We start from the raw sequence: 13,412 nt of genomic DNA, 5'->3' as shown, positions 1-13,412 counted from the left end.
TCCCTGCCCACTTGATGCCTAGACGCAATTCTTTGTTTTTGAAAACAGATCCTGCTGCCCCGGATTTCAGCACACATCAAACCAAAGATGCTGAGCCTAGCCAGCCATGAAGCTCTGTCAGTGAATGTGACGGCAGGGGAAACCACTCTGGGGATCCAGCTGCACTGGGGACCTGGAGTTCCACTCACACTCAGCCTGGGCTATGGCTACCATCCCAATGAGACCAGCTATGATGCCCAAACACACCTGCCTCCTGTGGCCAACACAGGTAGGTAGTCAGCTTCCTGGGCTATTTTCCTGAGCGGCTTCCCAGATGTGTCCAGCTTCAAACTAAGGTGTCAAAGAAAAATAAAAGAACAAGGTTGGGGAGATGGCTCAGTCATTAAAGTATAAGGACCAGAATTCCATCCTCAGAAACCACATAAAAAGCCTGTGCCTGGGATCCCAATCCTGGGTGGGGAAGGATCAGAGTCAAGAGGATTCTGGGGTTTACTGGCAGCTAGCCTAGCTGAATCTGAGGTTGCAGATTTTAGAGAAAGAACTTGTCTCAAAATATGTAAAACGGAAAACCAACCAACCAAACAACCAATAAACAAACCCACAGAGCTGGAAAGATAGCTCAGCAGTTACAGGACACACTGTACTTGCAGAGGAATCTGGCCTGGTTCCCAACATTCATGCTGGGTGGCTCCCAATCCCCCTTGTAACTCCAGCTAAAGGAGCATCCATACATACCCACACATGCCAAGGAGCACACACACATGCTCACATCCACATACCAAGTGCACATAATGAGAAGTAATAAAAATAAATATTTTTAAAACATGAAATAAGGTGGAGAAGCATTGAGGGAGGCCCACAGTGTCAGCCTTTGGTCTCCATACATGCACACATGTGTACACACACAGGCAGACGCACCATACACACATGCACACACATACATGCACACACACATATGCACATACAACACACACACACATGCCACATAGGCACACATACATACTATGCATACCACAAACACACACACGCACACACAGATACAGAGACACAGATACACACACACACATTTATTTAATGAAAAAGCAAAGAACCCACCTTCTTCAGTAGCCTTCATGGGCAAATGTTATTGATGTTATTTACTCCATTAGATAAACATTTATTATCTGCAATGGAGATGCAGGTGAGCCCACAGATAACTTTCCAAGGCCAGTTGTAGAGAGTCGCATGTTCCAGATATGAGCAGAGAGGGTCTATCCAGGTGCAGAGCAATTCCAGCACTTGGAAGGCTATGGCAGGAGGACCAGTAGGGCGAGTAGAGCCAACCTTGGCTATATAGCAAGTTTGAGGCCAGCCTGGTCTACATAAGATTCTGCTTCAAAACTGCAAATCAAGCAAAAAAAAAAAAAAAAAAAAAAAAAAAAAAAAAAAAAAAAGAGCATAGACATTCATCAACCAGTCTGATATCACATAGCCAATAAGGACACGAGCCCTTCATGTCCTTATGTGCCCCTGCACAAGGAACAAGGAACACCTAGAACAATGGAGCTGCCTCGAGATCTATATCTCTGCCATATCACCTTGGTGTCCTCTAGTTTCGATGAGACCAGAGCCTTGTTTCCTGCAGGTGATCTTCCCACATGGATTCTGCACCCAGAGGACCTGCCCTCTGGAGAAGGAATCTACTATTTGAGGGTAGTCGCCAAGGACGATCTGGAGTCTACCGCTGGCAGGAACCTCACAGTTGGCATTACCACCTTCCTGGCACACTGTGTCTTCTGGGATGAAACCCAGGAGACCTGGGACAACTCTGGGTGCCGGGTAAGGGTGTGATGAATAAGCTGGGGAGGCCTGGTGGGTGTGTCTACTCTTGGAGTGTCCCCTTTGGAGCCTCTGGCTTCTCCAAGGTGCTCTGCATAAGCCATTCCTGTCTCAGAATGTCATCCTTCCCCTCACCTAAGCCCATTTTCATTGACTAGCTCAGATTTCCTGCTATAAACTTCAGTGTACACTTCCTGCTTCATCCTGCTTGGCAGTATGGTCCCAAGCTCTTACCTGAGCCCATCTCAGGAGCCAGAAGTTCAGGGTCACTGAGTATGAATAGGTATGATTCAGAAGGCTCCTGGTTGTGTGGGGGGGGGGGCATGGCAGGCCAGGGTGTCACTTCCCAGAAAATGACCTGGGCTGTGTCCCGAGTTCACCTTTACCAGCATGAGCACGTCAGCGCTTCAGATGGCGTCAGGAGAGCTGCGGTTCTCATTTCACAGGTAATGAGACAGTGGATTGGGAAAGTGGATGGATCTGCCTCCAAATCCCACACAACTCAGAGGGCCTGTGCCTCACAGCCACCAGGTCTGCCCGTGGCCCAATCATCACTGTGACGACACAGCTTCCCCAACTGTCCAGGTTCAGAATGACCTTATTGTGATCGAATTTTTATCCACTCTGCACCACAGGCTTGAGGCCCACATGACAGTGTCCTGCAGGGAGACTTTGGCTTTGAGGCCATCAGAGCACTATCTGGATAGGACCATATTATCCCAATCTTGAGTCACAGAGGCTGCACCTCCCTTAAACGCTCTCCTTACTTATTTCTATCTAGAAAGCTCCAGTAGCCCCTCCCCACACACACCCCTTCTGGCCTCCTCCTGGGTGCCATCTCCTGGGAGCCCTTCCAGCTGCCTCCTGTTACCCACTGTTAGACTTCTCTACCATCCCAGGCCCTACCAATATTGGCTGCCTCCATGGAGAATCCAAATTTATCCCTCTCCCCTCTGCATCTATGGGCGTGGTACCTTCTTCGATTTACTGACCAACTGTTCACTCTGTCCCGGCAGTGGGAGTATATGGTCGAGAAAAACCATCAGATTAGACGCCTATCTGAGGACACAGAGCAAAAGCCATGTCATCCTGTAGCTATGGAAGGACACTGAGGATGAGCCCCTTCTGGGTTGGATCGGCTGCAGGAACAGCTTCCTGGTCAAACCCCACCCTGGCTTCTGGCTGCCACACTCATGGCCCATGGAAAGGAATGGCACAAAGATGTTCCTAAGAGTTAGAAGGTGCCCACACTCCAGGCACCAGCCTTTGCCTCTCAGGAACAGGCCTGGGAGGGCAGTGACCTCATAGAGCACTGACTTCTCAAGGCTACCTTATATGGCTAACGTGGGATGCCCCTGCACCTTAGGGCTCAGTCTGCCGTCAAATAGATTTGAGGGTAGTCCATACTCGCTGGATGAACTTGGGGAAGTTGCCCCGCCTCTCTGAGCTTTACTATTCTAAAATGGGATAAAATTGAGTGGGGCTCAGGGGTGTAGGGAACTTTGCACAATGCCTAACTTACAGAGCAGGCTCCACATGTCAGAGGGAATCACTGTGTTAAACCCTCTGGTCGTAAAAAACAACGATGTCTATAAGAGGGAAGCCAGGGACAGAATCAGGGTGGTGGCAGGGAGAAGGCATGGGTTTCGCTCAACCAAACCTAAGACTCTTGAGTACAGAAGTGAGTTCCCAGATGTTAGAGATGCCATTTAAAATATGCCCCTGGGGTTGAAGCGATGGCCCAGTTGACAAGTGCTTGCTTTGTGAGCACAGGTCCTAGGTTATATGTAAAAGGAAAGTGCCAGGCATCCCTTGTGGAGAGGCAGATTCAAGTGGCCTGACCAATCTGGTCTCCATGGTGAGCTCCAGGCCAATGAAAGACCCTGTGTCAGAAGCCCAGTGTGGTAGTGTGCACCTTTGATCTGGCAAGCAGATTAGACAAAAAATCCAAAATAAGAAAGAAGAAGAAAGAAAGAAAGAAGAAAGGAAGGGGGGAGGAAGGGAGAAGGGATGGACAGATGGACAGACAGATAGGAAGGAAGGAAAGAAACATTACTGGGAAGGTTAGGGTTTGATCCCCAGCAAGATGAAAGTCAACAATAGGCTCTCTGAAAATGAATGTTCACTTTTCATTGTGTGTGCACGTGCGTTTTGAATGTGAGTGGGTACACCCACATGTGCACACACGTGTATGTAGGCCAGAAGCTGGTGCTCAGTGTCATGCTCCATTTTCCACCTCATTCAGTGAGTCAGGCTGCCTCAGTCACACCCATGGCTAGCTGGCATGGCTAGGCTCAGTACCCAGCTTTCTCTAGGGATCCTGCCTCCCTGCTCTGAGGCTGGGATTACCGGCATGTTAGCAGGTCCACCTTTATGCGTCCATTTGGGTTCTGGGACTCTGAACTCCGACCCTCGATCCTGAAGCCCAGTTCAGTCCCCGGCACGCACATCAGCAGCTTCGTAACTCCAGCTCCAGGCAGATTTGGTGCCTCTGGCCTACATAGCCAGTCCGCCAGAGTCTTGTGTGGCCCAGGTTAGCCTTGAACACCTGACCCTCCTGCCTTCTAATTCTGGGATGACAGATGAGCACCACCACATCCATTTCATGTGATGTTGATTCAACCCAGGGCTTCATGCATTCTAGGCAAGCTCTCTGCCAACAAAGTTACATCCCCAACCCTAAAGAAATATATAATTTTGACCAGAGGTTGGCTAAATCCATGGATCTAAAAGGCTGAGTGTGTGGTGCCCACACTGAGGTGTTCAGCACTTTTCCTCACTGGGCTGAAGCAGATGCATCTCCCAAACTTGGTCTCTTTGGGGTTTGCAGGTGGGCCCACGAACCACCACCTCCCACACACACTGCCTGTGCAACCACCTCACCTTCTTCGGAAGCACGTTCCTGGTGATGCCCAATGCCATCAGCGTCTACCAGACTGCTGAGCTCTTTGCTACCTTTGAGGACAACCCCGTTGTGGTCACCACAGTGGGCTGCCTCTGCATGGTCTACGTGCTGGTAGTGATCTGGGCAAGGAGAAAGGACATCCAGGATCAGGCCAAGGTGAGGTTCTGGGTTCCTGGGAATGGGAGGAGCAGGGTCTGTAGAGACTAGAGGCCAGGGGTCTGTGGAGAGACCAATTGTGGTAGTCTAACCCCTGGGGTCATTTCAGGGGAGTTAACCCTTCTGCCTACACATTTACAGAACATCCCTTGTCATCTAATCATCGGGGAGACTGTGTTATCAATCACCAACCAAACACTCATTGCATGCGGGCTCCACCCCATTTATGTTCACTAACATCCGAGGGAACACACAGGAGAGTGTGAAGGCTCAGTGTGGCAGAGCTTGTAGCTGTCCATCACTCCTTCATCCTCCCCATCCATCACTAGGGATACTGTCACAGAACATCACAGGTGTCATTCAGCGTTCACATGAGACGGAACTTTGATATGTGAATGTCTCAGGTTGGGGCTGGAGGGATAGCCCAGCAGTTAAGAGCACACACAGCTGGGTCTGGTATAGTAGATCCAGGCTTTATTCCCAGCATCTGGACGCAGAGGCAGGAGGAACTCTGAGTTGAAGGCATGCCTGGTCTACACAGTATGTTTTCGGGCCAGCCAGGGATACATAATGAGATCTCGTCTAAAAAAATTAACGACAAAGACAAAACCACAAAAAAAAAAAAAAAAAAAAAAAAATGGGGCTCGAGAGATGGCTCCGTGATTAAGAGCATTTGCTGCTCTTGCAAAGAACCTGGGTTCAGTTCTGAGCACTCATATGGTGACTCACAACCATCCCTAACTCAAGTCACTCCAGTTCCAGGAGATTCACATGCATGCACATGCCCACACAAATGCAGACAAAACACACAAACATAGAAAACAAATGACAAAAATATCACATACTGATGTTGCACAGGGTCCAAGCTCAAGGTCCGTCCCTAGAACCCATTCAGGCAGCTCACAACCACCTGTAACCCCAATTCCAGGGGATCTGATGCACTAGTCTGACTAGTCTGGCCTCTTTGGACACTGTGGCCATGTGTACAATCTCTCTCTCTCTCTCTCTCTCTCTCTCTCTCTCTCTCTCTCTCTCTCTCACACACACACACACACACACACACTATAATGGCACACACATCTAATCTCAGCACTCAGAAGGCTAAGATATATAGATTTCTATGAATTCAAGGTCAGGTTGGTCTACATAGAGAACTGCAGGCCAGTCAAATCTACATAGTGAGACCTTATCTCACAAAAGAAACACCCCAATATATATAGAATACATATGATTTATATATGTAAGGTGTATATAATACACCTTAAATGCCACAGGTTGGCTCCCAGAAGGCAGGCTCTAAAGTGGAGTTAAGGCTGTGGGTGTTTTCTAAGAGGAACTATAGGGTGAGCCCCTGGGGAGCTGGCAGGTTGGTTAGGCGGCAGTGACAGCTCACCAGTCCTTGACGAGATCTGACCGAGCCAGGATGAGATGCACAGGTCTTAGTCACACCCAGATACGTCACAGATGGGTCAGCTGCTCCCAAAGAGTGTGTCTGTGACAAAGATGACTTTACATCCCTGAAAGCAGTGCCTCAGAAGCTGATGTAAAACTTTCATGGGAGAGAGAGCAGGACAGCGTGACCCAGAAGTCACCATGGCCCCCAGCTAAGTCAGGCCACTTGACGCTCTCTCTAAAACATCTGAACATCTCATTTCTTCTGAATTTCCTGGGGGAACAAATCTGATTGTATCAACAGTTGGCTCACCATACCTAACACTGAACACTCTCAGTTTAATGCCAAGCCCATTTCTAACCTAACTCCACAGTTCACACTTATAAAGATAGCACTTAATTCTTCCTTGCCTTTGCTGGCATTTTTCTTGAAGCCCTGCTTCCATAACGGACAGGTCTCTGTAGCAGAGAATGGCATTGTCTGGCATCAATAGGAGGAGAAGGCTTTGGTCCTGTGAAGGCTCGTTTCCCCAGTGTAAGGGAATTCCAGGGCAATGAGGTGGGAGTGGGTGGGTGGGAGTATCTTCATAGAAACAGGGAGGAGGGAGTATGGGAGAGGGGGGAAAGGAGATAACATTTGAAATGTAAATACAGAGAATATCCAATAAAAAAAGAGAAAAAAGAAATTTAGAGGAAGGACAGTTCTCACTCGATCAGATTATAATGAAAGTAGATTTGCTTTCGCATGGTGGCTGTTGTGGATAACTGACTTGTTCTCGGCTGCTGGGTGGGGGTGAGCTCACTGAGTAGGGTCCCGCTAACTCTGCCCTTCTGTCCAGGTGAAAGTCGTAGTTCTGGAGGATAATGATCCCTTTGCCCAGTACCACTACCTGGTGACAGTCTACACCGGACACCGACGAGGGGCAGCCACATCTTCAAAGGTACCTGTGGCTGCTGGGTGTGCCTGCCCTGGTGCCAAGGTGGCTGTCATTGTGCAGTGTATTTGGCTCCATGGTTTTATGTTGCTGGTGCCCTCCTTTCATTTTTATATTTTAGAGGAAAGAATATTCTTGTGTGTGAATTTGTGTGTGTGTGTGTGTATGTGTGTGAGTGAGCATGTGTGTGTGAATTATCAGTGTGTGAGTATCAGTGGGAGTGTGTGAAGGTATGTGTGTGTCATGTGTGTGAGTAATGAGTGTGTGTATGTGTGTGTGACTTTATGAGTGTGAGTGTGACTATGAATGTGTGTGTGTATGGATGGATGTGTGCATGAATGTGTGAGAGTAAGTGTATTCGAGTGTGTGTATGTGTGTGAGTGTGAATGTCTGTGCCTGTGTCTACATACCTAGTTTTGTACAGTGCTGGGATCAAGCACTTCTGAAGGCTGGGCAAAGGCTGAACCTACTAGCTACAGTACTGGCTGCTGGTGTCTGGATTCTAGGTGACACTCACCCTGTATGGCTCAGATGGAGAGAGTGAACCCCACCACCTGTCAGATCCTGAGGCTGCAGTTTTTGAGCGAGGAGGGGTTGATGTCTTCTTGCTTTCCACCCTGTTCCCCCTGGGAGAACTGCGGAGCCTCAGGCTGTGGCATGACAACTCTGGGGACCGGCCATCATGGTGAGCTGGAAGATGACAAATGTCCAGGACCTTCAATGTCTAGTCTGGCCTCAATGCTTGAGTCAATGCCTCATTTCCTGGCTTTCACACACCTCTGAAAACACATAGAATAGCTTTGCTTGGCACAAGTGAAGCAAACAGGGTCAGAGAGGCCCCTGGCTCATGGTCCATAGAAACCAGACAAGAAGGGAGGCAGGCTGAAGTCCAGCCCTGGTGTCCAGCCCTGGGACTGCCTCTGTCCTTCCTATAGCACCAGCTCAAGACTTGTCCAAGATCACACACAACTACACATTCAGAGCAAGGTCCTATCTATTCTTCCTGAGATCAAAACTAGTGGATCAGACAATAGTGCCAGTATGACCCGGTATCAGCATGTAGAGCCTTAAAAAAATGTTTTGGGATAGCCTGGGGTACATAGTTAGCACTGTAGTAGTCTGGGCTAAAGTAAGAGACTTTATCACAAAAATGTTTGGCATTCCAGGTGTGGTAGGACACACCTTTAATCTCAAGAATTGGGAGGCAGAGGCAGGTGGACCACTGTGAGTTCAAGGTCTACAAAGTGAGTTCCAGGATAGCCCGGGCTACATAGAGAGACCCTATTTCATAAACAAACAAACAAATACATAAAAAGACTCGGGGTAATATACACTCATAATTCCAGCACTTGAGAGACAGGAGGTTGAAGTTCAAGGTCATTTTTGACTTAACAGACAATTTAAGACAAGTCCGGTCTCAAAAAACAAAAGTCAGAGAGAAAGAGATAGAGAGAAAGAAAGAATATCTTCTGCTTAGGTTTTAGCTATTTTTAAAAATTCTTTTATATATGAGTCCATTGTAGCTGTTCTCAGACACACCAGAAGAGGGCATCAAATGCCCATTACAGATGGTTGTGAGCCACCATGTGGTTGCTGGAAATTGAACTTGGGACTTTTGGAAGAGCAGTCAGTGCTCTTAACCGCTGAGCCGTCTCTCCAGCCCCCATGGCCTGGAGTTTTCGAATGTGTCTCCCAGCTCCTGAGAACAATCAGCTGCCTTCAAAGCTAAGCTGGCTCTCTCTGCTGGATAACCTCCTTACAGGTGGCCAAATGTCACCCATACACCAAGTGAAGGACATGTATGCACTTTTCCACATGTGCCTGTTTGGGAGTTCACTTTCTGAAGGTCTTCCTTCTGTGATGTCCCAGGGAGTCCTACCCCAACATCTTATCCTCAGAACTGGATCTCCCTCCTCCAGGTATGTGAGCCGGGTGCTGGTCTATGACTCTCTGGTGGACCGGAAGTGGTATTTCCTCTGCAACTCATGGCTGTCCATCGATGTTGGAGACTGTGTCCTGGACAAGGTGTTTCCTGTGGCCACAGAGAAGGACAGGAAGCAGTTTAGGTACTTCCTTTCTGTCTTTTTTGGCAAATGTATTCCACTGTCTTCTTTAATCTTAGGGAGATAGCCTCAGAGCCCAGGCACACTAACGAAAGCGTATTTTAACCAGTGGCCCAGATATCTTTGTGTACGTGACTCTGCTGGTCCAACTGTTCTGTTGGAATGAGGGCTCTAACAGGATTTGCAGCCAGACGTGTTTTCCTGGGAGTAAGGAGATGGGATCATTCACCCCACTGGTATTTCCTGACAAATGTTGCTGGATATTTTTCTCTGTTAGCAGCCATGGTAGTTTGAATGGTGGGATGGTTGGTTTTAACTCAATGCGACACAACCTAGAATCATTTTGGGGAAAAAGAAAAGCCTGCAGTATCTTTTCTTGACTGGTGAATGGTGTGGGAGGACCCAGATCTCTGTGGGCAGCACCACCCATGGGAGGTGTCCTGGGCACTCTAAGAGGAATAGCATCACCTGCCTGAGGTCTTGGGGCATGGATGTTGCTCAGTTGCTAGAGTGTGTGCCCAGCGTGCGTGAAGCCCGGGGCCTCTGAGGGGGGGCAGCAAGTGCCCAGAGAATGGAGGCTGCAGGGTCGGGAGTGTAAGGTTGTTCATTCTCCAACAGTGATTTTGAGACCAGCCTGTGCGGCAGGAGACTGTGTGAAACGTAAAAATCACAATCTGCTAGGTTTTAGAAATGTATGTGGCATATGTGTGTATTTGTCTGTGATGTGGCATTTCTGTAGAGGCCAGAGGGCAACTTTTTAAGAATTGGTTCTTTCGGAGTTTTTTTGAGATTTATGTGCACGTGTGTTTTGCCTGCTGGTGTACCTGTTCACCATGTAGTGCCTGTGGGGGGCCAGGAAAGGGGTCAGACCTCTTAGAAGTGAGCTGACAAACAGCTGTTAGCTGCCATCATGTGGGTGCTGGGACATGAACTTGGGTCCTCTTAAACAAACAGCGAGCACATAGTGGGTGCTCTTAGCCACTGAACTATCTCTCCAGCCTGAGAGTCTCTGCTGCTTACTTGAGAGCATCTCCCATCTACATCTCCCATATTGCCTTAGGAGTTCCCTAGGTTACAAGTTACCTAATCCAGCTTTTTTAAAAATGTAGTTCATAGTTGGGTAGTAAGGGAGTCTACCTACTGAACCATCTCGATAGTCCTCAAACATGCTAAACCTTACAGGTGAATCCCAGGTTGTTCTTGGGTTTTGTTTTGTTTTGTTTTCGAGACACTGTTTCTCAGTATACCAGGTCTGGCTGTCCCAGAATTGGCTCTATAGGTCAGGCTGGTTTTGAAGTCATAAAGCTCCACCTGAGTCTGCCTTCCAAAATGCTGGGGTTAAAGGCATGCCCCACTTTGGTTTGTTTTTAAGAGACCAGCCCCTCTACATATTTGTTTCCTTCCCTAAATGTCTCCCCACCTCTCCCTCCTGATCTGTCCACAGTCACCTGTTTTTCACTAAAACCTCCACGGGCTTCCAGGACGGACACATCTGGTATTCAGTCTTCTGTAGCTCCACTCGGAGCAGCTTCACACGTGTGCAGAGGGTGTCCTGTTGCTTCTCGATGCTTCTCTGCACCATGCTGACCAGCATCATGTTCTGGGGTGTCCCTAAGGACCCAGCTGAGCAGAAGATGGACTTGGGTAAATCCTGGGGTTACTTCTGATGTCTGGGGCTGGTGGGCACCAGTCTCACTAGCCCACAAGACCATTGTAACCTAAAGGGAGATGTTCAGCTTTGCTTGATTAATTTGATATTCTGAGACAAGGTCTCTGTGGACCAGATATCACTAACTATTACAGGTGTGTGCTACCATGCCTAACTTGACATGTCTTTGTGTTTGTGTGCATATGTGCATACACACTTGTGTACATGCATACGGAAACCAGGGTTCGGCCGTGGCTGTTGCTCCTCGGGAGCCAGTCACCCCACTTTTGAAGACTGAAGCTTACCAGCTAGGCTACACTGGCTGGCCAAAATGTCTCCCTGATCTGCCTGTCTCTCCTCTCCGCACTGTGATTATAGGCAGGTGCCACCCCACCTGACATTGCTTGGGAGTGTGGGGTACAAGTCCCCAATCTTGCATGGCAGACACTTTACAGACCAAGCTCCCCGATTCAGTCTTTGCTAGGACAAAATAGATGTGTTTGTCCGTGTGCCTTCACAGCTGACCTTAGCTCCCACCCTGCGAAAAGAAGCTGAGCCACATGGCCCAGGCTTGTGTTAAACCACCATGTTAGCATGGACTATCTGGCTTAGCCCATGGCTCTGAGTAAGCTAAGGGCCTCTTAGGAAGAGAGTGGACATCTAAAGGCTCATGGGTGACCTCTCAGGAGTTGTGCTTGGTTGATCCTTCGCTGTGTAGCTGCCTTCTGCTGAGAGGGTAGAGAGACTGGACTCTGGACATCTGTCTCCACCCGACAGCTCCTTCCCCTCTTTTTCCTTTAGGTAAGATTGAGTTCACTTGGCAGGAGGTGATGGTTGGCCTGGAGAGCTCCATCCTTATGTTTCCCATCAACCTCCTGATTGTCCAGATCTTTCGGAACACCCGACCTCGTCTCACAGTGGAGAAGGCTGGGAAACGCAAACAGGGACCCCCGAACCTGACTCCCTCACCGAAGCCCACGGAGGGGGTACTTCTGACACCTGAAACCGTGACCAAGGCATGTTCTCAGCCTCAGCTTGTGTGGGAATGGAGGGATGCTCTAACCGGGCAGGAGTGTCATGCAGGCTGCTGCGTGGGGCCTGGCAGCCTGGGTTATCTGACAGTTGCTGAGATTCGCCAGCTGAAAACATGCAGACTGACACGATATGTGTGAACACACACATGCACACTTTCTGACTACCTACTGGGTGCAGGATATCCCACCCTCCCTGGAAATTCTGTTGATGAAGTTCTTTCTGTGGCAGGAGGCACTATGCCCATGCTCCTCCTAGGCTCCAAGGACAATGCAAAAAAAAAAAAAAAAAAAAAAAAAAGGAGTCCACCAAGTTCACCTGGAGAAACCAATGAGTTTCCTGGGGTAATGGAGAAGAGTTAGACAGGAGCATGTGTGACCTTAAAGCAGCCACCTCCCCTCCTTCCTCACCAATGTCCACCACCCCCACCTCCCAGACCTTATGCTCTGTGTCAGAACTGCATGAGGTTGGTTGAGGGTCTCAAGACCCTTCCTGCCCCGCCCCTTCTAGGGAAGGTAAATGATCAGCAGGCCCCGTTGGTATGCTCCTCTGTGAGCATGCCCAGAAAGCACTGAAAGTGGTAACAGTATGATTCTAAGTACAGTGCTAGAAGCCCCCAAAGAGACACATTTCCCTGCCACGCATGTGCTTGGTCATCTTTTGTAGGACCCTTGCTGTGTGTGCTGATTTGAGTAATGCAGCCTGAGATGCCGGAATGAGTCCATTCAAGCCCCACAAGAGATCTTTCAGTGGTTTCGGATCATGCCTGGGGCCAGGGCAAAGCTGTAGTTGAAACATGGCTCACACAGCTATGGGCCTACGTTCTCGGCCTCTGTGCCACGGGCCTTTGCCTGTGGCTCATGTTCCCTCGCCTCACTGGGCTTTCTTGCAGGGTATACAGAGTCTCATCAGCTCACTGTTTAAAGCCCTGAAGGTGCCACCCCAGGCCTCAGGCTGGGGCTCTATGAACCTGATGGACATTAACTCCCTCCTCGCTTTAATGGAGAGCATCGTCTGTCCAGAGAGCACAGCGGGACAGGGGTTCTGGGAGGAAGCCAAAGGGAGAGAGACCTTCACACGTGGGTCTGTTAAACTGAAAGGTAAGTCCTCCCTGCTTCTATACCAACGGGGAAAGAAGTGTTAGGCTCAGGACCCCCAAGACCAAGTTCTCAGCACAAAGGAGATTTATTTGCCCCAGAGGGACACGAGAGCAGACATAAGACAGAGCGTGGGGAGAAGGGAGCAAAGGAGAGGGGAGAAAAGAGGCAAGGGAGAACGGGGAAGGGTATTTGTCCCATAGTGGGACAAAGGACTGCCTCTGATTAGCGAGGAGACAGGTGTGGCTCATAGGTAAATGGTGGTTTATAAAGGTAAAAGGGAAACCTGTTTTAAGATGAAGTGTTTAATTTAATTGAACATGTTAATTAAGTGAGCCAAAGGGTTCTTTGATTGCTGGACTTCAA

The 13,412-nt window shown here is 48.9% G+C and overlaps 1 protein-coding gene across 1 annotated transcript in view; it reads left to right on the top strand.

Annotated features, from left to right (window-relative positions):
* The window catches only part of LOC308436285 (polycystin-1-like protein 2), a gene marked incomplete at both ends in the record, with an annotated part of 77,495 nt that overhangs the window by 39,092 nt on the left and 24,991 nt on the right, over positions 1 to 13,412 (top strand). The window contains 9 exons of the mRNA XM_080937146.1: positions 49 to 268; positions 1,625 to 1,818; positions 4,649 to 4,879; positions 7,111 to 7,212; positions 7,713 to 7,891; positions 9,126 to 9,272; positions 10,714 to 10,913; positions 11,719 to 11,924; positions 12,842 to 13,049. Coding sequence (XP_080793272.1) covers positions 49 to 268; positions 1,625 to 1,818; positions 4,649 to 4,879; positions 7,111 to 7,212; positions 7,713 to 7,891; positions 9,126 to 9,272; positions 10,714 to 10,913; positions 11,719 to 11,924; positions 12,842 to 13,049 — 1,687 coding nt within the window. The remainder of the gene's footprint in view (positions 1 to 48; positions 269 to 1,624; positions 1,819 to 4,648; positions 4,880 to 7,110; positions 7,213 to 7,712; positions 7,892 to 9,125; positions 9,273 to 10,713; positions 10,914 to 11,718; positions 11,925 to 12,841; positions 13,050 to 13,412) is intronic.

The sequence above is a fragment of the Micromys minutus genome (genome assembly GCF_963924665.1).
Source record: "Micromys minutus genome assembly, chromosome: 24".
NCBI classification, from domain to species: domain Eukaryota; kingdom Metazoa; phylum Chordata; class Mammalia; order Rodentia; family Muridae; genus Micromys; species Micromys minutus.
The sequence above is the reverse complement of the archived record's forward strand: the minus strand, read 5'-3'. Positions and strand labels throughout refer to the sequence as shown.